This window comes from Artemia franciscana, chromosome 1 (assembly GCF_032884065.1).
Source record: "Artemia franciscana chromosome 1, ASM3288406v1, whole genome shotgun sequence".
Lineage (NCBI taxonomy): Eukaryota > Metazoa > Arthropoda > Branchiopoda > Anostraca > Artemiidae > Artemia > Artemia franciscana.
In genome coordinates this window covers 49,133,427-49,161,166 of record NC_088863.1, presented here as the reverse complement: position 1 = coordinate 49,161,166, position 27,740 = coordinate 49,133,427, and the positions used below count along the sequence as shown (strand labels likewise).

At 35.5% G+C, this 27,740-nt stretch overlaps 1 protein-coding gene across 1 annotated transcript; it reads right to left on the bottom strand.

Annotated features, from left to right (window-relative positions):
• Positions 1–1,933: 1,933 nt before the first annotated feature.
• LOC136030962 (nuclear receptor subfamily 2 group E member 1-like) lies at positions 1,934–23,487 on the bottom strand. The gene is made up of 7 exons (XM_065710109.1): positions 23,409–23,487; positions 19,983–20,083; positions 17,349–17,484; positions 12,892–13,247; positions 10,748–10,894; positions 8,501–8,738; positions 1,934–3,073 (listed from the first exon to the last, which is right to left on the bottom strand). Exons 1-7 carry the CDS (start codon positions 23,446–23,448, stop codon positions 2,829–2,831), a joined length of 1,263 nt encoding a protein of 420 aa, XP_065566181.1. The 5' UTR covers positions 23,449–23,487; the 3' UTR covers positions 1,934–2,828.
• Positions 23,488–27,740: the final 4,253 nt, after the last annotated feature.

Here is a 27,740-nt window from a genome sequence, read left to right as displayed (position 1 = left end):
TGGTTGAAAAAATTGTTGTTTTTTTTTGTTTCGTTTAATGCTCTTAATAGGGAATCTTAGGCATACGTGGTTAAAAAATAGAATTATATTTTGACAACTTTTCAAGTAACCCCTGGAAATCTGCCTCCCCCTCTATTGGAAATCCCCCCCCGAAAAGTTACCAATTAAAATGTTTCTCCCATTCAATTCCCCCCTGGGATAATTCCATCATCGCTAAAAACTTCCCCGAAAAGTTTACTGGAATAATTCCACGGAATGGAAAGCCTGGGAAGAATGAAAAGAACACTGTCATTTTCACCATGTTTGAAAATACTGAGCTTGTGGTCTTCAATCCACCCAGTTCCGTATTCTCTCTCGTAATCCTGCCATCAAAAATGGCATTTTTTGCTGCAATTTCTGGAGTAAAATTCCGGGAAGCTTGGAAAGGGTACCATACAAATCTCCATGGTCAAAAATCAACAGCCAAAGGCTTATAATCTGTACTTTTTAGAGCTATCCCATCAGCTCCATTATAAACTTAGTGAAAAGCAAATCATAGCCCAAAGTAACCAAAGATTAGAACTTATAGCTAAAACAAATAGTGTCTAGTGAGGGAAATTGTTGCTTAAAGTTAATCAAGGCTTGCATTTAAACTGGAAAGTAAATAATTGATATTGTCATTGTCAAAAATTCCAACCCAGGTAAATTACAACCCCAAACCTATAACAACAAGGAAAGTCCTTTTTCTGCATGGATAGCACTGATATTTCCTTTATTTTTTAAATGATAAATTCACCTGACCCTCAAATGCTCCCTTAAATTTTTAACTTGGTTCCCTGAGTCATCCCAAACTTATTGTAAATAATTTGAGAAGTCAGGTGAAAGCTGCATATTTTCATTTACTCTTATACGTGTGTTGTTTCCAGAATAAACTTTTGGGGAAACACAAGTTATCTTTACCTAGCTATCCATCCGTAAGAGTTCATTTGAAACTTAAATAATTAGAGTCAACGAATTTTTGGTCATTTTAAGATTCTCCTCCCCAAATACTCCCAGCAAAGAGTATGATCTTCTTTGTCAAAAAATAACTTTTGAAATTTTGAGCATTTCAGACACTAAGCATTAAGCATGCCTACTTTTTTCATTGCAAAATCAACATGTAAACAAAAGACGACGCGCACTCTTTTCCCAGGGACAGTGTAGGACGTTATTCTTAAAATATAATTAGGCCTTTCAATTCTCCCTGTTGACGGCCTCTTTCTGCTCTGGAGACATTGCAAATATCCTCAATAATGTGTTTTATACCGAAACCAGAGTTTCAGCTTAATACTCTTCCCCGTTTTTTATGTACTGCAGACACACTGTTATGACAATCTGTGTACACAGCGCGTTGTTTGATTTAGTTCAGTAGTTCCCTGAACATTGCGTATAGTTTCATTCTAATGCCTTTGGCCCTTCCTGAAATAACATAGATGCGTCCTTCTGACAAACCGCAAGCTAATAGTTAGTTTTTAGATTTAGCTCAAAATCTCCCTCAGTATATTCCCTGAAAGTTTCAACTTAAAACCACTAGCCATTCTTGATATATTGCAGATACACCATTTTGACAACCAAGATGCACAGAGTATCTTCTGGTTTAGTTCATTATCCCCCTCAGTCTCTCTTGAATGTCCCAACATAATCCCCTTAGAAATACCGTACATATTGTAGGAACGCTATTTTGATGACCTGCCTGTACATGGTGTCTTTTGCGTCAGTTCAACATCTTCCTTGAAAGTTTTAGCCAATACTTTTAGGTTTTTGTAAGGCATTTTAAATATGCCTCTTTTGTCAACCCTGATGCAGCTAGTGTCTTTTGATTTGGTGCTCCCTTCGAGCATTCGTTGAAAGTTTCAATGCAATAACCTTGGCTGTTTAGAGATATAGAAGTTACACATTCTGAAAAAAGTTCCAAATAAATTTATTCACAACTCCAGTTATAAATCTTGTGAATACATTGACAAAAAGGCGAAAGCAAGGCAACAAATTAACAACTTATATCACAGTAGTGCAAAAACACAAATTTTATAAACTCAAATAAGTAAATTTTCAAGTATAGAAGGATTAAAAACAAACAAAAACAAAAGAAGGATTGAGTCATTGCTTAAGCAATGGCATCATTGCAGAATTATGACACTCACATATCCTTTCCTAAGGATTTATAAATGAATGGCACTAAACTGACAATAGAGCTTTTCATACTAACATATTGAAATGGTATAAAACTTTATTCTTTTACAGATCATGGGATCTTTTTAGAATGCTTTACTTAACTGAAATTTAAGCCTTCTTCACTGTAGAAAAGTCTCCAAAACAAAATTATTTAGGATATATTACATTTGTATAGTTTCTTTTTTACAGTCTCTGTGGCTTCATACTTAGGCTTCGCAGTATATATGTAGCTAATCAGCATCTGAAAAAATTACCCCTACAGCCTTTTTTCGAACAATAAAATTTTCTTTTCATGTCGTTAAACTTTCTTTTGATTAGTTTCTTTCCGCTTGTTTAGTAGCCTAAGCTACCTTGACGCCCTAAAAAATTCGTTTTATAACAAAACTCTCATTTAAATGATATTATATGGACCCTGAGCATTCAAAAGCTTATTTTTCAAAGAATTTAAATGTGAAAATGACACAGCCAAAAAGCCTTTCTAATGATCTCTTGAAGTTAAAAAAAAGAAATATCTTGTTCAGAATACATACTCATAATTTACTCACGTAACTTCTCAAAGACCTGTATGTCAATGAAAACAAATATCCTGGAAAATATTCAACTCGTATTATTATAAAATCGCCACAACAAACATACTACTACAAGTCACTTGATTTGTACATATCACAAATTATTCTCTCAATTGGAATATTTCCAATGGTCCTTCTAAAAAATAGTTCTTCAATTGTCAAAGAATTGAGGAGCCGAAGACTTGGAAGGAGTAAAAGCAAGCGGCCAAATCGTAGAGGTTGAGAGGGATACGCCGCTGTGACGTAGCGGTTCAAAGTAAACTGAGCTTGGTCTTGTAAAGCAGCTGCAGTTGGTATGTCTTGCCCATTGACACCTGGAAGGAATAGAAATGTCACCGTATGATAATAACCGGCAGAGATCATTGACTAGTAGGGGAGAGTCGGGTAAGACGGACCGGGGGGCAAGACGGACCTTTTGTCATTGCTCGACTTGAGCGTCACCTTTTTATCACTTGTAGAGCTAGAAACAACGGCCATCTAGTGGCAAGTTTCGGAGCGAAGTCTGAGAGTTGAAGCCAATCTTGTCTTCGAGAAAAATATTTTTATTCGTTTTCACATTCTCGAAACCGGCTTTTGAGGTAAATGTTTTTCTTTTCTGGTGTTTCTAATGTTCTGTTTTATACTGTGGTAATTTTTCTTACAAATATGGAGGTCTAGGAGAGTGTGTGAGACATTAATTTTTTTCATTGCAGCGCCATCTTATGTTATAATTTTTAACTATTCCGAAAAAGCAGGTTTAGGGTAAGATGGACCACAGAGACAGCGGGTAAGACGGACCGGTCCGTCTTGCCCCCTATCATCTGGGATCTTTTTCGAAGTTATTATTTTTTACGTATTTTGTGAATATTGTGTTGCATTTATTGTTCCCGCATGTCAATTGAAATATATTAAGCTGTCTCTCTTTTGCAGAATGGGAAAGTATACTAGGAAACCACCCGCGGTCTCCACGACCAGGACTTACTGAGAGCAGCTGCTATGCGAGTTAAATCTGGTTCGCCGCTTCGCAAAGTTTCGAAAGAGGTTGGTTGCCACGAAACAGAGTACGAAGAGCAGTTGCAAAACTCGACGCAGCAGAAGATCCCCAATCAGTGGAGTTGGCAACTACCTTCAACTTTAAAAGTGTGTTCTCAGCAAACGAAGAGATACTTCTGAAGGACTATATGATCACGGCACAGCACATGCATCATGGACTTACGAAAAAGGAAGCAGGTGAGCTTGCATATGAATATGCCCAGGCCAAAGGGAAGAATATGCCGAAGAACTGGACTGAAAATAAGTGTGCAGGAAAATACTAGATTAATAGCTTTATGAGTCGTGTTGGGCTTTCCCTAAGGTCCTCCGAAGCGACAAGCCTTGCCAGAGGCACCAGCTTCAACAGGACGAATGTCAGCGAATTCTTCAATAATTTAGAAGAGCTGCTTATAAAGCACAAGTATCCGCCGAATAGAATAAATAATCTTGACGAGACTGAAGTAACCACCGTTCAGAAGACATCAAAGGTGGTTGCAGAAAAGGGATCAAAGCAAGTTGGACGCATTACTTCGGCTGAGCGAGGGACGCTGGTAACAGTCGTAGGGTGTATCAACGCAGCTGGCCAGTCGATAGCCCCTTTCTTTGTCTTTCCACGAGTGAACTGGCTTCAAAGTTTTCTCAATGGCACGCCCCCTGGAAGCACAGGAAAATGCCAGCCGTCTGGATGGATGACAGCCGAAATCTTCCCGGATATGATACGCCATCTGATCTCCCAAACCAGTTGCTCGCCCACAAATCGACTTCTGCTGATTATGGATAACCATGATTCGCACGTCTCATTGAGCGTGGTTAATCTTTGCAGAGAAACGGCATTGACGTCTTAACGCTTCCGCCACATTGCAGTCACAAGCTGCAGCCTCTTGATGTTGCTGTTTATGGGCCATTCAAGCGATACTACAATGAAGCAGCTAACTCGTGGATGATTTCGAACCCAAACAGGAGGATTACCATTTATGAAATCGAATATTCGTTGGAATCGCTTTTCCAAGAGCTTTCGTCATGGAAAACGTACTAAGCGGGTTCCAAAAATCAGGAATATACCCTTTCAATAGGAATGTTTTCCAAGATCACGACTTTCTCAGCGCCTTTGTGACAGACCGACCAGCACCAGAGCGTCTCCCATGACAGGCCAGTCTGCAGTCCATCAACCAGCCCTGGCGACGAGAGCTTGAATAACGACGTGCTGCCAACTACCAGCAGCTCAGTGATTTCTGCGACTATGCCAGTGACTCCAGAGTCGGTTCGCCCTCACCCTAAGGCGAGTTTCTATGCAAGAGACGGAAAAACGTCTAGGAAAAGAACAAAGTCCAAAATTCTGACGAACACACCTGAAAAAACAGACTGGAAGAAGAATTTGAGTTGAAAAGAAAAAAATCAGAAAAGAAAGCTCAAAGAAAACGCCTGAAAGAGAAACCTCTCCAAACAGCCTGGGAACGGGGAAGACAGCTTCGATGAACATATCGCGCTGGATGATGAAAGTAATGACAGCTTGCATTTGGATGGGTCAGAGGAGGAGGAGTTTCTTGATGGAACCGAACCAAAAAGTGGGGATTTCTTGGTTGTGAAAGTGCCGACCAAGAAGAGCTTCAGGAATTATGTTGGAGTTGTGTATGATTGTGAATCTGATGGTTTCCAAGTTCAGTTTTGGAAGCGATTAGCTCCATCGAGCAAAATTCACGGCAACTGAAGAGATGAGCTTCGTGCGAAAAGAAGAGGTCATCATGAAGCTGCCAAAACCGACCCCTTCGGGCGGACGACGAGACAGTCGGCTCAGTTCGTTTTTCACGTAGATTGGCCTCGTACAGTGTTTAAATATAGCTATTTGCTAACTTTTTACTTTTTTACTTACTACTAGTATTTTACAAGTATTCGAAATAAAATTGTTTAGAGACAATCAATCTTTTTGAGCAATTGGGTCCGTCTTGCCCAAAGGGCTGGTCCGTCTTATCCTATGGGGTGGGCAAGATGGACCTTTTGAACAACTTCAGTTTTTTTTATCTGGGCCGGAAATACGGCTGATTTATGTGTGAAGAAGGTTTTCTTTACGTAACTCAATGTTTTGGGGACAAGTTAGACACCTTTCGTCAGTCGTTGCTTGTTTCCAACCTCTCCGCAGACGAAAAACCAAAATGGGGTCCGTCTTACCCGACTCTCCCCTAAAGTTTTTTTTTCTAACCGTCATCTCTAAACTGATGGTTATTTCTTTTGCTGTAGTGTTTGATCTTCAAGTACTATGATGTACTTGCCTATTTACAATGTTAAAGAAAAGTGCAAATAATTAACTATTTAGCTTATTTTAATAACGACTTTTGGCACAAACACAGATATGCGTTAAGTTTGGGAAGGGGGGTGGACACTGTAGAACAATGTTTTCAAGGAAGGGGGTTAAAAGAATAAGAACGGAAAAAAGAAATTTTTTTGTACAAATTTTTGAAACTCCTCAGGCCAGGATCTGTCTGACTAGTCTCAGGACCAAATGTTATCTTATTCCTTTGCATGTATTATTTAAAATGAATCAGAACGAGCCCCAAAGGAGCTGTTTCTTCACCTGAGAACTAAAATCGGGATAGAGCTATGTATCAATCAAATTCTACCCAACCAAAATTTATGTATAATTGTGATGACAGAAGTAATTTTTGGCTCCATTCGAATGATTCCTGGTTCTTTTTGTATGTTTTTCCTTTTGCTGCTTTTTGCTTTTTTTTTGGTACACGTTTTTGACTATTGGAATAAAAAGAAAGAAACCTAATAAAAACTAAAGAAACAGGCCACCCAACAGCATTGCGATAATAAAATTATTATCGATGAGTTTCCGTCATATAGGTCTTGGAAAGATAAGTTATATTTTTACCCACCTGCTTAAGAGCTCGCCCATAATGCCAAAGAACAACACAACACCCTTTTCTTTGCCATAGCTATTAAATTCGACGACTTATTGGATTTGAGTCCTCCTAAATCTAACCAAATTTCCCAAATTAAAATTTTTTTTTCCTTGACCTAAACGGAATTTGACCTAAAAGCCATTTTCATTAGGAATTAGTTGGGAAAATATTTACTCATAATAATGATGTAAGTAAAACAGTTCAAAATAGGGATGATACCTTTTATTGACAGTGAATAGATATAAACTTATTTAACTGGATATTTCGAACACATATACAGTGTTCATCATCAGCAGTAAAACTGGTGTTTTACTGCTGATGATGAACACTGTATATGTGTTCGAACTATCCAGTTAAATAACTTTATATCTATTCACTGTCAATAAAAAGGTATCATCCCTATTTTGAACTGTTTTACTTTCGTCATGGAAAGGCAGTGGGGTCTTCGAAGTTATCTAAATAATGATGTATGTGCGTACTAAGCTTTTTTATTTGAAAAACTTGGATTTTTCAGGTATAATTGTTCTATTATCAATTCTAGCAGCCTCGGGTAAACAGGTTTGCAAGAATGAACAGTATACTTTAAAGTAAAATAATCAAGTGATAATTTTCTTAAATTACCAAGTCCCTTGGTAATGAAATATGATTATTCGAATTCGCGAAAAATAATTAAAAACACATGGCACCAAACAGCTTGAGAAATTGTAGCCACGTCTTTTTAACCTGATTGGTGTCATATTTTTTTGCTTATTTCGTTGCTGATTCTACCTATGTTTGTTTTTTTAGTTTGATGCGTTTTATCACCAAAAACTACGTTCTACCACCAAAAAAATATTGTACCCAATACAATTCGTACGCAATTTCTCTGAAAAACATCCTGAAAATCTTCCTCCTTTTTCAGATCCCCCATACTTGACAACCATATTTGACCACTGTCATCACAATAGATTCCAATATTCTAATCTTAGTTCGCAGACTTAACTGTATAGCCCATATAGCCCAAATTATGTTACTATATAAGCTGTCGGGTTTTAGTATATTTCATTAATATTAACCTAACTTCATCTCTCGAGAGTGTTCCGGATTGTACGGGGAGTACCTATAATTGCATGGACACTGCAACACAACCTAAAAGAATTAACGATTTCAAACCATGTTTTATTCTAATCCACCAAAATTTGTAACCAACTAAATATTCATATTTATTTGGATTCATTCTAAATTACCTAAGGGTGTAAGAAGAAAATTGCATTTATAAATGTCTGAACCAAATACAACCATAAGGGCCAGAGGTTACTATGTAGAGCTTGGGTTTAATCTATATTATGAAGACTGCGTGCGTTAAAAACATGCTCAATGTACATTTTGGCAAATCTACCTCATACATCCTCAATTCAACATTGAAGAAATTGAAAAGCATAAAATAAACCTAATTCAGGTTTTGTGTATGGGTTATTATAACTAAAGTTTTGATTTGGCCCCGCAACACTAGATGCCAATGACTGTACGTTCTTTCTCAGAGAAAAAGTAGACATGTCTTTCTTATAAGTTTCCTACACTCTTTGGAAAGAACAATGAATCTAAATTCAAGATTAAAAGTCACATAATACCTTCTGAGTGACCGTGTGCAAAAGGAGGCATGTTGTCAAGATTTTAGATGGGGTTTCTGATTTACTTTTGGTCAGCGATTCAACCCAAACAAGTACTTAAATGCCTATTTTGTAATAAAAGCCCAAATAATTTTTTATTTATTAAGAAACCCTTACCTCTCGTTACGGTTAAAATGGTCTAAAAATACATTTTGCCATCTAAGACAAAAGAACTTACTTGATTTGAATAGTATAACCGCCCTCAGGCAAGCAAACTCAGTTGTATCAATATTCATCTGTCGCAGTTTCGAAACCGCTTCTTGAAGGACCTTTAGCTCACTTAAAAGGCTTAGCTGTTTCTCAGAGCTATGATGTGATGCTGAAGTAGCTATGATTGGTCCAGACTCCAGAGGGAGCATAAACTGGGCGGCACCAAGAATAAATAGCTCTCTCCAACTATCTTCAAGCAGAAGTATCTGTTAATAAGGATACTTTTAATTTGTGTGTTTGGTTTCGGCAAATAATATGGAATATAAATAAATCTAATATTTTCTTTTATGATAATTAGGTAAAGAGAAACGATGAAACTGTTTTCAGACGATTTGAAAATAAACTTCAATGTGCTGTAGTTTTTGTTTACTGATAAAATTACCTTGAAAATCCGAAACAGAATGGCTAAAAACTTGGTTTTATTTGTTTAAAAAATTGAAAAAAGCTTAATCAATAAAGTTTGAGGTCAGGCCAAGATCTTAGAGAAATAATTGATTGCTGTTAAGTATGAAAATTAAAATACATGTGGATTATAAAATATCCTAAGTTGAGTTTTGTATTTCTAATGCCGTTAATTAATTTAATAGGTTTTAAATCATGTAGCCGATTTCAAATTAACTCAATAAGAAACATTCTAGCTACAATGAAAAAATAACTATATATATATATATATATATATATATATATATATATATATATGTATATATATATGAGTATGGAAAAGATATATATATATATATATATATATATATATATATATATATATATATATATATATATATATATATATAATAAAAACACTAAAAAATACACTAACAATGACTCACAAACGATTAATTATATTTGCCTAATTTTGGAAAAAAAGGAAGAAACCTATAATTAATAGAATCTTAACGAAAATCATACCATCGCATTCAGCGTATCAGAGAACCCCATTGCAGAAGTTTCAAGCTCCTGTCAACAAAGATGTGGAACTTCGTACTTTTTGCCAGAAGATCGATCACGGGTGCTTTTTTATTTGTTGTTGTTTTTTATTTTTATTTTCCTCAGGGATGAACGTATCGACCCAGTGGTTCTAGAATGTCACGAGAGGGCTCATTCTAACGGAAATTAAAGTTCTAGCGCTCTTTTTAAGCGACAATGAAAATTGGAGGGCGACTAAGCCCCCTCCCACGCTTATTTTTTCTCTAAGTCAACGGATCAAAATTTTGAGATAGCCATTTTATTCAGCATAGTCGAGAAGCATTATAACTATGTCTTTGGAACGACTTACTCCCCCATAGTCCCCTGAGGAGGGGCTACAAGTTACAAACTTTGACCAGTGTCAAACATTTCGCGGTACCGAACTGCAGTAAGTAGCGACGGATATTGATACCAATAGTAACATCAAAAGAATTGAATTTTAATACTAAGTTTCAATATACAAGTTTCATCAAGTTTAGTCTACCCATCAAAAGTTACGAGCCTGAGAAAATTTGCCTTATTTAGAAAATAGGAGGAAATATCCTCTAAAGGTCAAAGAATCTTAACGAAAATCACACCATCAGATTCAGCGTATCAGAGAACCCTATTGTAGAAGTTTCAAGCTCCTATCTACAAAAATTTGGAATTTTGTATTTTTTGCCAGAAGACACATAGCTGATGAGTGTTTATTTTTTGTTTTTGTTTTGTTTTTTTCCATGGGTCATTGCGATAGGGATCATTTTAACTGACATTAAAATTTCTAGTGCCATTTTTCAGTGACCCGAAAATTCTAGGCCCTCTCCCACGCTCATTTTTTCCCCAAAGTCACCGGAACAAAATTCTGAGATAGGCATTTTATTCAACATAGTCGAAAAATTTAATAACTATGTTTTTGGGGACGACTTACTCAACCACAGTTCCCGTGGGAGGGGCTGAAAGTTACAAACTTTGACCGCTGTTTACATATAGTATTCCCTATGTCCCGGTCGTCATTTGTGTCCCGATGTCCCGGTCTGTAATTTCGTCAGTCGACAAACATGACGTCAGTCGACACACAAACATGACGTCACTCGACACACACACACACAGACAACTTATTTATATATAAATATATATATATATATATATATATATATATATATATATATATATATATATATATATATATATATATATATATATATATATATATATATATGTATATGTATATATATATTATGTGCCATTTAAAAAGGACACATATTATAAATACCTGATCTCGCTCTGGTAGCGTAGTAAAAGCTGGAACTGTTTTTGCCCATCGAACGTTTATAAACAGTAATCTGGCCGCCGACTCACAGATCGTCGAAGAGCCAAGAAGGGCTTGTAACGGGTTGACTGGAAGGATAGTTTCGCAAAACTGGAAAAGAAGAAAGTTCGATCAAAATGAGAACAGGCACTCAAGCCTTGCTACACTTTTCAAAATGATCACCGAGCAAAAAAAAATATTGAGACAATATCAACATAAAAACAAGCAAAAAGTATGCAATAGATAAAGTCCCTTTTAAAGCAACTTCGTTATGCATGCTAGAAAAAACAGTCCTTTCATTAACCCACGTTTTCTCGAAAGGCTAATTAAAATCCGAAGGTAAATAAATTCCGATGAAATTCAGCACAAACCCCCTAAATTTAAGCGGATTCAAATTGAATTCCTTACTTTCTAATAGAATTGTATAGGACCTTTATAGAGATCCCTTTGCTACGAAGTAATGGCTCAGGTAAATTTGGAGAGAAATTAACAATATCATAGCAATGAGGATTGAATTCAGTGTGGCTATTAAAGGAGATTATGTGTTTTTTAAACACCTTCAGTGACAGAAAATAAAGATTGCTGATTCCTCGAAATGATTATTGCGCTTTAAACTGACGATTCTTGGTCTACACTACTCAAGAGGTTGCTATGGAGAAGTATTGTTGTTGCATTTTGCATTATTCAACGTGGAAACTCCAGAACTTGTCAATAGCTATGAAAATTATGCAAAATTTCATAGTAAAAACTCATCGCTCAACAAATTTATGTCTGAGTCAATGCACGAATTAGAGCTGTTTCTCAACAATATAATAAACAAATAGCATTTCATCAATGACATAAATGCCGTTGAAATATCAGTGTCTTCGCTTCTAGAAGGGTAAAAAAAAAATTACCCTTCCAAAACCTTACCGCGGGAAAATCGTATTATAATGTCCCTTAGTATTAAAGCCTGATTTTTAATATGTATATCTAAGCCACTTCAAAACGAAGAAACCTGTCGAAGAAACAGGAGATTTACTTGATATAATCTAGTCAAACAGTCAAAGTAAGTAGGCGCTACCGACATGGTTTCTAATCTCTAAATATCGTCAAAAGATCGGAAGAGACCAATTATCTATTCCTCAGGTATGGAGGAAGGATTAACTTTTGGCGGCTCTCGTGTTTCACAAGAGCATTTCCTTCTTTTCAAATTTACCGCATTTAAATCCTACATAAGTTTGAGTGTGAAGGTTTTTGATTGTTGACAAATCCTTCTTATACTAATACTTGGGTTTAAGCTTCCTGTGCAGAATTTTGATGAAATTGAGGCTGACACAAACTTTTGATATGGGAAGTGGAAATCTGACATCCACAGCTTAACTTAATTGGCATATTAATATACAAATACAGGGTAGCCCAAGCCTTTGTTTTTAAAGTTTTGCTCTTATTAATGATTTGTCTAAGAAGTATAGAAAGTAGTAATCCTTCTTCTAAAAGGGATGTGCTAGTGCTGTTTTTGTTTTGAAGTCTAGAGTGCCAATTAGCTATGAGCACCAACTCGGAAGAAAGAAAAAAAAACAACGAGTTACACGAAAAATCCAGTATAGGCTGAGAAAAATTTAAATATCCTGAAATTTTCAAGGCCCCGGGCCCAAATGAGCCCTTCATTAAATTCCCGCTTTGACTGTTCTTAGGTAGGTATTAGTTTTGACTTCCGAGAAAGGCAAAATAGGTAAAAATAGAGGTGTTATTCTCAGAAGTCAATTGCTCATATTTGAATTTAATCTGTGTTTCTCTCCAGTATATACACAAAGAATGAGTAAGCCATTAATAGCCATAGGCCATTTTTTACTGACACTTTTAGGGAGTATAACTACAAACAAGGTAAGAGGGTGACTTCCAGCTTTCTTCACCAGTAATGCTATCAAAGTTTTCTGCGTGGAAGTATTAAAAATTTAATACAGGAAATGCAATGGTTACGGTATCCCAGACCCTATTTTCTTGCTAAGAATCCTCTGTTTTTTGCTCTTTTTTCCGGCAATTTCTACTAATGTTCTTTTAAGCTATTCGTTAATACAAAAATAATGCGAAAATTTGTTTAAAGTTATGCTATACACAAAACTCACCTTTACCGGTGCTGGAGTGAAATGATGCATTGGCTTATATGTTGTAAACAGTGACATCCTATCCAATAAGGCCATTTGGTGATGAATAAGCGCCATATTTCTTGCCTCATCAAAAGATTGTGGTTTTATTGGAGAATGCATTGCCACTGGGGTCAGTGGAATTCCACCGCTTCCTCCCACTGTCAAGTCGTAAGCAGTAGTTGTTGGAGTAGAAATAGAAGGGGTGATTTGAGTACCTGTTGTGGGTGTGTAGGCGTTTGGTGGTGATGGTGATGGAGTTTTATCTTTCTCATTGTAGTAAAGAGACATTTGACGACGAAGTGTTGAGTTCCTCGGCCCTCTTTCGTGCTGGACAGCTGGAAACATAACGTTATTAAAGAAATTAATTGGGAATATTATTTAATTAAGACTAATAATTAAATTGGAAAAAATTAAAGCATATTATGTATTTTTAGTTATGAGTGATTAAAGATGAAAACTATTATCAGTTAACGCTTATTAGATAATTAAAACTGTATGGAATTATATTAATTAATTCATTAAGATCAGCTGACTGAATTGGAATGATTCTATTTAGCAGTTTTACTAAATATGCAACAGATCAAAGCCTAATATTCATTAAAACAGACCGGTGAAGGTGACGCTTGCCCTCTACCCTCTCAAACACACAAGATTGAAAAATAATTATGGCATTTTAATTGAAAATTATCCTTCTTTAGGTATTTTCATTACAAGAAATGTAATTTTTTCCCTCCCGAGGAGATTGTCCCCTTTCAAGATTTATGCAAATAGTTTTACCCCACCCAAATATGTTTACATATAGGTCCCACTAATTAAATTAAGTTATACTTCCATAAAAATAGAAGTGTGCTGCAAAAGTTTATTCAAAGACTAATACCTGAGATGCTTAAGCTTTAGTTCTACTTGTTTAAAAAAAAAAGAACATACAAACTACCGGTGCTCTTTGTTAATCTTAAAGCCCTACTTGGTCTATAAAATCAGAAAACTAAAATGGTGAGACCTTGGATTGAAAAGTGCTAACTTGATCCCACGCTTGTTTTGTTGATATCATATATCTATGAATATATTTCCAAAAAACCACCGGGCCATGCGAACAAAAAAAAAAACAGCAAACCAAACGGAAAAAACAGGACATAAACATAATAAAACCAATAAGAAAAACATAAATAAATTAAAAAGAACAAACGTACATATAAATGAAACTTCACAAAATTATTTATAAAGAGATACAACTTTCACGATGTATCAGCCCTTTTTTCAACATGCTTAGCCAGATTCCTTAATGCAGAGGTTTCCAACCTGTGAGGCGCCCTCCTGGGGGGCGAAACTGTTGCAAGGGAGGGGGCATGCAGCTGTCTCCAAAATATCATTTTTAAATACAAACCAAATAAGTCGAATAGGTGTAAAAAAAAATTAATCAGCAGTATACGTAATCCACACGTTCTGGCTACGAGCAAAGGACGATTTTACCTACTTCGACAAACAAAGCTTTAGAAATTTTATTGCCATTTGTAACATCCTACCTATGTGAAACTGTTTTTTGTATAGCAGATGTCTTAAAAACAAAGTATCAATCTCGCTTAATGATTGAACAGGAACTGAGAACCACGATTTCTTCAATGATAACACGGTTTGAAAAAATTTGTGCTGAAAAACAAGCTCAACCGTCGCATTAAATTTTTATGTCATATTAGTATTAATTATATATTCTTTCTTTGTTTTGTTATTATATTTCTTATAATAGATATATTATATTCTACATAGTATTATATGTTATTCTGTAGCCCATTAAATAAATTATAATATTAGTTGAGTATTTATGAAATTTGATTTTTAGATAAATTAACGGGACGTAACAATTTGTTTTTTAAAGGGGGCGGTACAAAAAGGCTGAAAACCACTGCCTTAATGTCATTTTAACTTGTGATCCCCAGTCCCTTCCGCCCACCTTCTATCTGTCAATACTAAGTAAAACACTTATTTTTCATATCCGCCAATTCCTTACAATTCCCCAAAAAATTAAAAATATCTTTGTCATCTTCTCCATACATCAAACAGTTCGTGGTAACGAACTGTAGTAAGGAGCGACCCGGCTCAATAGTAACCAAAACTCTAAAAAATTTAATTTTGATATCAATAGCTATATCAAAAGAATCGCATTTTAATGCTGATTTGAAATATATAAGTTTCATCAAGTTTAGTCTTACCCTCAAAAGTTACGAGCCTGAGAAAATTTGCCTTATTTAAGAAAATAGGGGGAAACGCCCCCTAAAAGTCTTATAATCTTAACGAAAATGACACTATCAGATTCAGTGTATCAGAGAACCCAATTGTAGAAGTTTCAAGCTCCTATCTACAAAAATATGGAATTTTGTATTTTTTGCCAGAAGACCAATCACGGGTGCGTGTTGTTTGTTTGTTTTTTTGTTTTTTTTTCTTTTCCCAGGGGTCATCGTATCAACCAAGTGGTCCTAGAATGTCGCAAGAGGGCTCATTCTAACGGAAATAAAAAGTTCTAGTGCCCTTTTTAAGTGACCAAAAAAATTGGAGGGCATCTAGGCCCCCTCCCACGCTCTTTTTTTCCCAAAGTCAACGGATCAAAATTTTGAGATAGCCATTTTGTTCAGCATAGTCGAAAATCATAATAACCATGTCTTTGGGGATGACTTACTCCCCCACAATCCCTGGGGGAGGGGCTGCAAGTTACAAACTTTGACTAGTGTTTACATATAGTAATGGTTATTGGGAAGTGTACAGACGTTTTCAGGGGGATTTTATTTTGTTTGGGGGTGGGGCTGAGGGGAGGGGGCTATGTTGGAGGATCTTTCCTTGGAGGAATCTGTCACGGGGGAAGAAAAATTCAATGAAAAGGGCGCAGGATTTTCTAGCGTTACTATAAGAAGACAATGAAAAATAAACATGAAAACGTTTTTTCAAATGAAAGAAACGAGTAGCATTGAAACTTAAAATGGACAGAGATTATTACGCATATGAGGGGTTCTAAAAACACTTTAGCATAAAGAGCGAGGTATTTAGGAGGAGATATATACCTCGCTCTTTATGCTAAAGTATTTTTAGTAATTCCAACTCTTTATTCTAAGGCCTTTCTGATTCAGGGGTCATGCTTAAAGAATTGGGACAAAACTTACGATTTAGTGTAAAGAGCGAGGTATTAACGAGGGTACAAACCCCCTCGTATACATAATAAAAATATAAGATTATGAAAGTTTGTTACGTAAGTTAATTCTTAAGTTACGTATATTTTTTACTCATAAAAACGTTCGTTAAAAATTAAAAGTTCTATTTGCCTTTTTAAGTAACTGCAAAAATTGGAGGGCAACTAGGCCTCCTTCTCCACCCCTTATTTCTCAAAATCGTCTGATCAAAACTAAGAGAAAGCCATTTAGCCAAAAAAAGAATTAATATACAAATTTCATTTTAATAATTTATGTGCGGAGAGCCAAAACCAAACATGCATTAATTCAAAAACGTTCAGAAATTAAATATAAAAAAACTAATTTTTTTAGCTGAAAGTAAGGAGCGACATTAAAACTTAAAACGAACAGAAATTACTCCGTATATGAAATGGGTTGTCCCCTCCGCAATCCCTCGCTCTTTACGCTAAAGTTGACCATTTGCCACAATTCTACTTTTTTTAAAAATTAAAAGCTTTAGCGTAAAGAGCTAGGGATTGCGGAGGGGACAACCCATTTCATATACGGAGTAATTTCTGTCCGTTTTAAGTATTAATGTCGCTCCTTACTTTCAGCTAAAAAAATTAGTTTTTTTTTATTTAATCGGACAAGGGACTGCTTTATGTGTGTGTCCTTCGTTAGATACATTATATACTAAAGTAAATTACAGTTTCAACCTTCCATCTTTTCCGTCTCTTCCATTAAAAAAATATACATGCCCTAAATCTTCAATCTGATTGGTGAATAATAAAAATGACGCTTGGAAGTTGAACATGGCTTAGGAATGTGAAGTGTGAGTGATGAAGTTCAAGCAAAAATAAATACTAAACGTGGCCTAACTCACCAAAATCGAGGAGGCGATGCGTTATGGGTGCTGTGATCGTGCAAAACTTTCCTTCCATGGAGAAATGCTGCTACAGTGTGGCTTGGATATACAATTTTACTGCAAAACTTTTTCTTCTTTACTATACCGTTATTTCGTCGTATTGACGAAATAACGTCAGCGTTGCAAGGTTGTTGGGAGAGATTATAGAACGAGGGTTCAATATGATTTCGTACACAAATATAGTCAAGGAATGTCTTTATTGTCAACTTTTCTCCCTTTCCTTCTTGTTCGATATTCGAATTTAGACTAGCATGTAAAGAGAAGGTACACACAAAGGGGCTGGACTCCTTGCATTGTCCAAGCTCCTTTTCTATAGTTTAAGCTAAAAAGAAACGATATATCTAGCTAGGACTTACCATCCTTATTCATTCCAGCTTCAGTACATTTTGTAAGTCTACAAGCTCTACATTGATTTCTATGCGTTTTATCTACAAGACAGCTCCCCTCTATCTTGGCCTTGCATGCATACTTTCTATTCCGACGAATTGAACGCTAAAAAAGAAATGGTATTAAGATCAGAACTAACTCCTGTTTTGTAGACTTGTTATCAGCAATGGTCGTGGGGAGAAGGACCTTCTGTAGCATTGTCGTGACAAATAGGCAATCAAAAGATTGATCATTTTCACTTTACTTATATTCAATTTTAAGAATGGTCACATACCCTTCAAACACTGGGCCTGCCTACTCAGACAGCCCACTTCGAATGACATTTGGGGTGGCGGTTGACAGAAGAAAGATTCTTCTCAAATTAGGTTTAATTTTAAAAACAAAGAACAAGATTTAGTGATTTGGTTTCACTCTCTAGGCTTAGGTCCGTAAAGAATTGTGTAAAATCGCTGCGTTATGCGTTCAGTATCAAGTAGGTGCGCATGAATTTTTTTTTTTTTTGAAGAGAGGGGCTATATAATTGTCAGTTTAGTTTAAGTAAACCAATCTATTATTTCAAAATTTATTATAATCTAAAAATATAATCTGCCAAAGGTAAAAGTATAGAGTTGAACCATTCAGAGGCCGAATTTACCAAGACCAAAAACAAACAGAAAACGAGGAAAAAAAATCAAATACTACTTTTGATTTAAATATACTTATCATTTGGGGAGAAATGTTCAAAATTGTGTTGTTGTTTGCTTCTATGATTATACTGATGATGCCTATATGGGCACTTTTGTTATGCTTTAGTTATTATAAATTATTTTTATATCTTTTAACTATGAATTATTTAATTACTTTTATAGAACTAAGTGTCGGTTTTATTGTCGATACGAAAAGCTAGGCTGTTTGTTACTTGTGCGCATTAATCCTTCGGGAAAAGGAGAAAATGGACCTTCTCAGCTTGGCTTCTGAAAGACAAAAGGAGATTGTACCTTAAAAATGATTTTACCAACCTCAGCGTCAGCTGACCGTCACAAAGACTAAAGGTTTCTTAATAAATTTTTCCACGGGACTAGCCATCATCTAGAGCTTTTGAAAATGTGGGATTTGACTATGAACTTTGATTAAAAAGACAACGATATTTTACATCCATTTGTCAAACAGCTTGCAAATCAATTTGTAAGCACATCAAGGAACTCCCAGAGCTGCCAAATCGGTCAAATGATCTATTTTTTTTTCTTATTTGCATTTTAGTTTTTCCCGAGCTGGGATGAGAGAAATACTTAGGAACTGCTATTTCCTAAACCTTAAAGAGAAAGTTCTGCTCAGTTTAATCGAAAAAACAAAATTCATACTTTCTGATGATGCAAGTTTCATTAAATCTGAATATCTCTGGAACTACTAGTGCTTTAAGCCAATTACTAATGCTTAGCTAAAACAATTACCAGTTACTAAGCCAATTTACTAATGCTTTAAGCCAAGAGGTCGACCATGAAATTTGTAAGGCCGGTTTGGAGTGGTGGCAAATACTAACAGAAGATCTATTTGAGCTAGGATTAAATCGTAATATTTTTCATTTTTCTCTTTTGATACACTAAAAAATTCTTGTTTTTCATGGGGGAGGCTTGCCCCTACATCCCTATTGATAATCATATTTAGCAGAACTTATACTCTGTAAAAATATTTCTCGAAAATCTAGCTTATTTTGAATTCTGTTGTAGTCTTATATAGGCTACAATGATTTATTGTCATGTCTATATTAAAGACGCCGACAACCATTCCTTGTCTGTCATTCTGGGTTTATCTGTTCTCTTATTTCCCGTCTGCAATTTTTACTTATCTGTCAAGCCAAAAAAAGTAACCAGGAAAAATTCATGTCCACCCTATTGACTCCCCCCTTTCAAAAATTATAGATCCGACAATGCAGTGAATTTGACCTCATCTTAATTATTTTTGAATGACTCAGATTGGAAGATAGTCGAAGATGAAATAATCAAGGTCGTGTCGGCTCTTTTGAAGCATACCTTATTAGTTTGAATAATTTAAATCAGCTACCGACATCAATTCGGCTTTACTTTTACCTGCAAATCCGTCTAATGTGATTTCATCACTGAAAAATTTAAACTAACCCCCTTTTGCCGCTGTAAAATTGCGCCAAAAAATTCATGATGAATGCTTATGCCCACAAAAATTGAAGATATGTAATAATTTTTCAATGAATTTTCGTCTTTGCAACAAGGGCGGAAAGTTAATAAAGCAGCAATAAAAAGGAAGCGATTTGGAAAAGATTGAAAGCAGCGTCAACGAGTAAGCATACTATTTTCTATAATATAATCAAATTCTGAAAACCTTCTCGTTTTTGAAGGAACGTCAAATGAAAGGAGCAGGATTGCCACCCCCAGGGCCTTATCACTATTTCTAGTGATATCTTATATTGGTTAAACACAAAAAAATCACTAAATTAATAAAAAATCACTGAAATCTAGTGATTTTTTTCTGACCGGGGCGGCAACACATGAAAGAAGTAGCCAAAAACATTTAAAATTAATCTACTAAAATATCGATTTAAATGATGAAGACGAAACAACAGATATAAGATTCTTAAAAATAGTCTGTACCTTGAAAAAACCTGCACATCCGTCGCAAGCAAAAATGCCATAATGCTTTCCAGAAGAATGGTCTTGGCACACGCGGCATGGAATATCATATAAGATTCGACCTGAAAGAAGTTGGAGCTGGTAAAACACTCGGAACTCTTATAGCTTTTATTTTTTTATTTTTTTTCAATGAAAATGCCAAAAAAGAGTAGACTATTCAGCAATGCAAATACCCAAAATGAAGTTTTGGGAGGGCAAAATGATCTAGGCGGCAAAATCCCACCCCAACTGCCCCCTTAAAAAATAGCACCACCTATGAATGGCCTATGTCAAAAAGTTTTCAACGCTGTAAAAGCGTACTAATTTTTGGCCATAGGGATTGACAAAATTCGAAAAGATGTTTCTTCTATATTCAGAAATCGTAAGCTTCTGTCTAGCAGAGACTTTAATAGTGAAAGATATGCTACGAAGCATTAAAAACCGTATTTGAACAATTTATATTTTCCCGAAACGTGTTTCATCTAATTCTCCTGATCTGAAAGAGATTATGGACCAGGCAAGTACACGGTACTCTATTTCAGGGCCACTTTAGAGGGAGGGGAGTCAAAAGACAACAGATAGAGCTAACTTGTATGGAAAATATAGGAATTTATAGTAAAATAATAATAAATTCACGATTAGGGAGGAGGCCTTGTACCTGGCTTTAAAGGCTTTTCTGTCAAAATCAGAAAGTAATCGAATGTTTTTTTTTTGTTTTTTTTTGCATTCATTTTTCAATTGCATATTTTACTTATATTATTGAAATTTTTTTTTATTCTCTTGCGATTCGTCGCAGCTTATTAGTTTTTTATTTCTTACAAAGTCTGTATTTTTTTTAAGGTTTTTATTCGTTTTTTCAAACAGTTCGTGGCAACGAACTGTAAAACAAACTTTTGACACCAATATTTACATCAAAAGAATTGTATTGTTATGCTGATTTTGAATATATAAGTTTGATCAAGCTTAGTCTTACCTGTCAAAAACTGCAAGCCTGAGAAAATTTGCCTTGCTTTAGAAAATAGGGGGAAACACCCCTTAAAAGTCATACAAAAATCACACCATCAGATTCAGCGTATCAGAAAACCCTACTGTACAAGTTTCAAGCTCCTATCTATAAAAATGCGGAATTGTGTATTTTTTGTCAGAAGAATTGCGCTTATTTATTACTAATAAAAATGTTCGTAAAAAAAATAAAAAAGTTCTAGTTGCATTTTTAAATAGCCAAAACTTGGAGGGCAGCTAAGCCTCCTCCCCCAATTAATGTCGCTCCTTACTTTCAGTTGAAAAAACTTGTTTTTTTATTTAATGTCATGAAAGACAGGTCAGGCTTTAGATATTTTCTATGTTATAATAAATAACAAAAACAATCAAATTCGTTAAATGAAAATAAATCCATGAAAATTAAAACTTGAATTAAAAATTTAAGAACAATGAAAAACAGGGAACTTATTTAGTTGCCTTTTGATATTTTTTTTTTCAGTAATACTTCCTTTGAAGCATATTAATTTTACATTTAATCGGATGGTCAACTGATTTCTATAGACAACTGTTACAAATTCAAGAATATAAAAAAAAACTGTCATTGAAAAAAAGACTGGTATATAAAGAGAAACGACCCCCCCCCCTCTTTTGGTTCTTATGAAGCTCGCTTTTTGCAATATTCAGTTACATTTATGTACATCTGTTGAGCAAGAAAGAAAAATGAAACTTACACAGGTAAATGGTTCTTCGTCAGTTATTGGAAACACATCCAAAAAGTTAAGTTTGGTCAATCCTAATGAAAGATAGCAAATTATGATGATTTAATAATACTTTAGAAAACAACCTAACGCTGCCAATCCAAATATATAGTTCCTAAATATAGAAGTAGGCTTAACGCAAAAGTATACTAACAGTGTTGTTTGTTTTTTTTTTAAATTGAAATGTTGGTGAACCATTTGTTGATGAGAAATGATTATAAAAAATATAGTAAACTGACATAAAGCAGCAGATATGTATATAGCTAGAGGTAAATCCAGGGACTAGACAAGGACGGAGGTTGGGACGCAATAGCGACGGCAGTGATCATTATATCCAGAAATAGCACTGAATAGGGAATTAAATTGTAATTTTGTCTTCAGATATTTCTCGAACTAGATATATTTACCCGCCTTGGTATAGAAGTCACGTTTTATGTACCTAAGAATTCGCATGATAGGCAGTTGCGTCAACTTACAAAAGCGTAGAGGGTGAAGAAAAAATGCGTTTGAAAATCCAGAGAGAGCATTTTTTTTCATTTTATATGCAAATACAAAAAAGTTTTTTGTTAATTTAAAAGGGAAATGTTAGGGGCAAACGCTCAACTAAAGCGTGGGCGCTCAGAAAGACAGAGGAGGCTATACTAAATACAAGGATTCGCTTTCCTTACGGATGGTTGCTCCATAGAAATTGCCTATGGATAATTTTGCGTACCCGAGTGACTGACCGTATCTCAAACCGCAAGTTTTACGAGATATGTTGTTCATTCACACTTTCTAGGGCTATAATTAGATAAAGGTTGAGATGTCTAGGACATGTTCTGCGGATGAAACCAACAGACTATCACAGATCGTCTTTTGTGGCAAACCATCTACGGTCAAACGAAAAGCAGGTCTCAATAGAATGGCGTGGGAGGATATTGCAAGGAAAGATTTGAAAAAAATTGGAACTTCTTGGGAGGGGAGGATAAAAGGATAGGTTTTGAATAGATTGGAAGAGAGGAGCAATCTGGTTAGCTGTGTTTTCAGGCGGCTTGGTGTTGCAGTGAGTTGTTTGTAGTAGTAGTTGTAGTAAACGATCAAAACCCCTCCCCCATTTGACACATCTGCATATAATACAGGCAAAATAAAAAATTTCGATCTGCTGACAGAACTTTATAAGTAATTGGAACAGTACAAGTTCATTTTCAGCTTGAAATATTATTGAAGTACCAGTTTGTAATCTGTTTTCTACAATTGTTATTATCATTCAGAATCTAGAAGTAAGAGGATCACTGTAGCAAAACTAAGTAAAAGAGAATGAAACGAAAAATTAATCAATGATTCTTTCTTACGGATGACGATTTGATGTTTTCATCCAAGGATATAGCATTTACGGAATGTTTTCATATCTGGATCGTACACGGGAGAGGGCACATTGGGCCCAAGACTTCCCTAAAATCTGAAGATTTGTATGATCTATTTCTTAATGTTTTTTGCGTATTTTGGAGCCCCCTCCCTGATTATATTCCTTCGTATATGCCTTAATCAGATTATAAAAGGTAACAATCAACTCCCATATTCGTCATCCATTAATTAATGCAATACAAAAGCATTAAATATCATAACTATAAATGACAAGAAAATAAAGTTTACGGATGTTGAAATAAAAAGAGGCAGACTTAGGACTTACTTGATGGTGTCGTCGGAGGCCTCCTTAGCTGAGCATCCATATTAAAAATCACTTCTCCTTTACTCGTGAAGTCTAAAATATTTCTAACTAAACTTTTTGACATACTTGTCATAGTCTTTAACTTGTAATCCTTCTCTTCATCCTTCATTTCTATTGGCTGCCTCATAGTAAGCATGAAAGGAGCTGATCTTTCCCGTTCCTGATTGGCTTATTGGATAGCGGCTTTTGGGTGCCTTTTGGCAGCAGCTTTTTTAAAGAAGGGATCCTATGTGAGGGTTTCGTAACTCGATTGATAGCGCTGCCTCAGTTTCTTACAGGTCATTTTTAGGGCAGAACTATTTGAAAAGCTTAATTATGTGTAAAAAATAATAAAAGACTGAGCATATTTAAGCCTCACGCATGAGGGTTTGAACTCCTGGTGTGCCTGACTAGCTTAGCAGTTACCACCCCCAAATAAGAAGTTAAAAACCTGCACCCTTCGCCTTACACAGGGAGTATATCTATAGCATAGTCCCTTGCATAGGTAGTACATCATTTACCTGTTAATTGTATTTCCCTGGAGATTTTCTTTTAATGAATTTTTCATAAAGAGCAAGGCCTCCGGTGGGAAATTTTCAGGGGGGATGGGAAGGGTCAAACGCCAAAATATCAGTGGTGGTTGGGTGACAGGGAATATATTTTAGGAAATTTTTTGGTAGGAATAAGTTTAGTTTTAAATACCTTTAAAAAAAAACTCACATAAAAAGAGCAATTATATTGCATGCAAAATGAAACAAAATACTGCAAATTTTAAAGGTAAGGGGGTCAATTTATTTCATCAATAATATATTTAATTATTAGGCATTTAATCTTAAAAGAAAATCAAACTCAAACGAATATTACAGAAAGATTTATTACTTCCGTAGATTATAGCAGATGTAGACCTGTCTTTATGCAATTTTCTACGCCTTAAAATAGTTTACAGAAGGACCTGAGATACTCATAAATCATCCTCCCTGCATAGATACCCCGTTTTGATTTTAAGACGACAATGTAAAATGTAACTCTTTCAAAACAGGACAATCCCCTCCCTTCGAACTTAAATATGCTCAGACATTAAAAAAAATAGAATAGCGAAAGAAAAACAAAGTTCAAAATTACTACCCTGCTGTCAAATAAACCTTCTTTGTTTTTATTGTCCAATTCAACTAAATAAAATGAGAAGGTCCAAAAAAATTTCGTCATAACAGAATCTTATCAAATTGCTCGCGATAAAAAAATATAAAAAAAAAATAAAAATTGGATTAAATGACTAGGAACAATATTCACCAAAACCAAAAATGGAATTTTCATGACAATTGCTACACCGGCAGTATTGGCTTTTTATGCTGATCCTAAATATATAAAATTCTTTCAGTTTATTGTTACCCACCCAAAACCAAAAATCTGAGAAAATTTGCCTGATTTTTGAAAAAAAGGGAAACACTCCCAAAAAAGCAAGCGATCATATTGAAAATCCCTTCATTAGATAGATCATATCAGAGAAACCTACCATAGAGGTTTCAAGCTCCGATCTTGAAAGTGTGGACTTCTGTGTTTTCAAACAGTTTGTGGTAACGAACTGTAGTAAGGAGCGACCCGGCTCAATAGTAACCGAAACTCTAAAAAGCAGAATTTAAATACCATTAGTTACATAAAAAGAATTGCATTTTTATGCTCATTTTAAATATATAAGTTTCATCAAGTTTAGTCTTACCCATCGAAAGTTACGAGCCTGAGAAAATTTGTCTTAGTTTAGAAATTAGGGGGAAACACCCCCTAAAAGTCATTGGATCTTAACGAAAATCACACTGAGTAAATTCAGCGGATCTGAGTACCCTACTGTGGAAGTTTCAAGCTCCTAACTACAAAAATGTGGAATTTTGTGAATTTTGTCAGAAGGCAGATCACGGAAGCGTGTTTATTTGTTTTTTTTTTCCCAGGGGTGATCGTATCGACCCAGTTGTCCTACAATGTCGCAAGAGGGCTAATTTTAATATAGCAATTTTGTTCAACATAGTCAAAAAACCTAATAATCATGTCTTTCGGGACGACTTAATCCCCACCGTCCCTGAGGGAGGGGCTGTAAGTTACCAACTTTGACCACATACATATAGTAATGGTTATTGGGAAGTGTAAAGACGTTTTCAGGGGGACTTTTTCGTGTTGAAGGGGGTGGGAGGGTGTTCCATTGATGGCGTAAAGAGCGGGGCGTTGATAAGGATGCAGCCCCTTTCATATACGAAGTAATTTCTGTTCGTTTTGAGTTTTAATATCGCTCCTTACTTTCAGTTAAAAAAACTTGTTTTTTTTATTTAATTTGTGAACGTTTTTGAATCAATGCATGTTTTGATTTTGGCTCTCCGCAGAGGAATAATTAAAACAAAATTTGCATATTTATTTTTTGGCCAAATGGCTTTCTCATAGTTTTGATCGAATGATTTTGAGAAAAAATGAACGGGGGAGGAAGCTAGTTGCCCTCCGATTTTTTGGTTTACTTAAAAAGGCAACTAGAACTTTAATTTTTTACGAATGTTTTCATTAGTAAAAGATATACGTAACTTATAAATTAGCTTACGTAACAAACTTTGGTATTCTCATGTTTTTATTACATATATGAGGGGGTTTCTTTCAACTAAAGCTTAAAGTTTGTCCCAGTTCATTAAGAATGACCCCTGAATCACAAAAGCCGTAGAATCAGAGGCGCCATTTTGGCCAAATCTTGGGGTGGGCATGAACTCCATTTCGCCCCCCCCCCCCCAACTTTCACGTAAGAAAAAATGCGAGTTTTGGCAGCACATCGATCGAATATTCTAAGTAAAAACTCATTTTCAGCACCCGTGTGTTGCATGGAAATGTACTGTAACCCAATGTGGAACTCAACCACACTGACATCTAAGATTAATTATAACATCAAAGATCATAATCAACGAGGTTAAGTGATTAAACTGAAAGTGGAAAATTCAACCAGACTAAAGGCTGGCCCTCCTCAGCGAGAAACTTTCTTATTTAAGTAAACAATACGTCAGTGAAAGTAATAGGCGTGCAGTAATTTCAAATCAATTGGACAGAATGGATTATGCTGGACATAATGGATTATTATGGCCGGCAAAGGGCCCTTTGTGGTGGAAGCTTGGGCCCCCCTGAAAAATCCGGGGTGGGCATTTGCCCACCCTGACCCCCCCCCCCCAAGTGGCGCCTCTGCGTAGAATAAATAGTTGAAATTACTAAAACTACTTTAGCGTAAAGAGCGAGGTATTAGGAAGAGGTGAGAACCTCATATGCGTAATAATTTCTGTTCGTTTTAAGTTTTAATGCTGCTCCTTACTTCCAGTTGAAAAAACTTCTTCATATTTATTTTTTCATTGTTTTTTTTTATAATGCTAGAAAATCCTGAGCTTCGTTCATGGAAATTTCTTCCACCACGACATGGAAATTTCCCCCAATATATCCCCTCTTCTCAATCCCACCCCCAACCAAAAAATCCCCCTGAAAACGTCTGTACACTTCCAAATAACCATTACTATATGTGAGCACTGGTCAAAGTTTGTAACTTGTAGCCCCTCCCAAGGGGATTGTGGGGGAATAAGTCGTCCCCAAAGACATAATTATAAGGTTTTTCGACTACGTTGAACAAAATGCCTATCTCAGAATTTTGATATGGTGACTTTCGGAAAATAATTAGCGTGGGAGGGGGCCTAGGTGCTCTCCAATTTTTTGGTCGCTTAAAAAGGGCACTAGAACTTTTCATTTCCGTTAGAATGAGCCCTCTCGCAACATTCTAGGACCACTGGGTCGATACGATCACCCCTGGGAAAAAAACAAATAAACACGCATCCGTGATCTGCCTTCTGACAAAAAATACAAAATTCCACATTTTTGTATATAGGAGCTTGAAACTTCTATAGTAGTGTTCTCTGATACGCTGAATCTGATGGTGTGATTTTCGTTAAGATTCTTTGACTTGATGAAACTTATATAACTTGATGAAACTTATATATTTAGAATCAGCATTAAAGTAAAATTCTTTTGACGTAGCTATTGGTATTAAAATTCCATTTTTAAGAGTTTTGATTACTATTGAGCCGGGTCACTCCTTACTACAGTTCGTTACCACGAACTGTTTGATCAAAAAGTTCGTGGTAAAAAAAAACTGTAAGGAGCGACCCAGTTCAATAGTAACTGAAACTTTAAAAAACGGAAATTTGATACCAATAGACATATCAAAAGATATTTCTTAGTGTGTTGATTCCAAATATATAAGTTTCATTAAGTTTAGTCTTACCCACCAAAAGCTACGAGCTTGAGAAAATT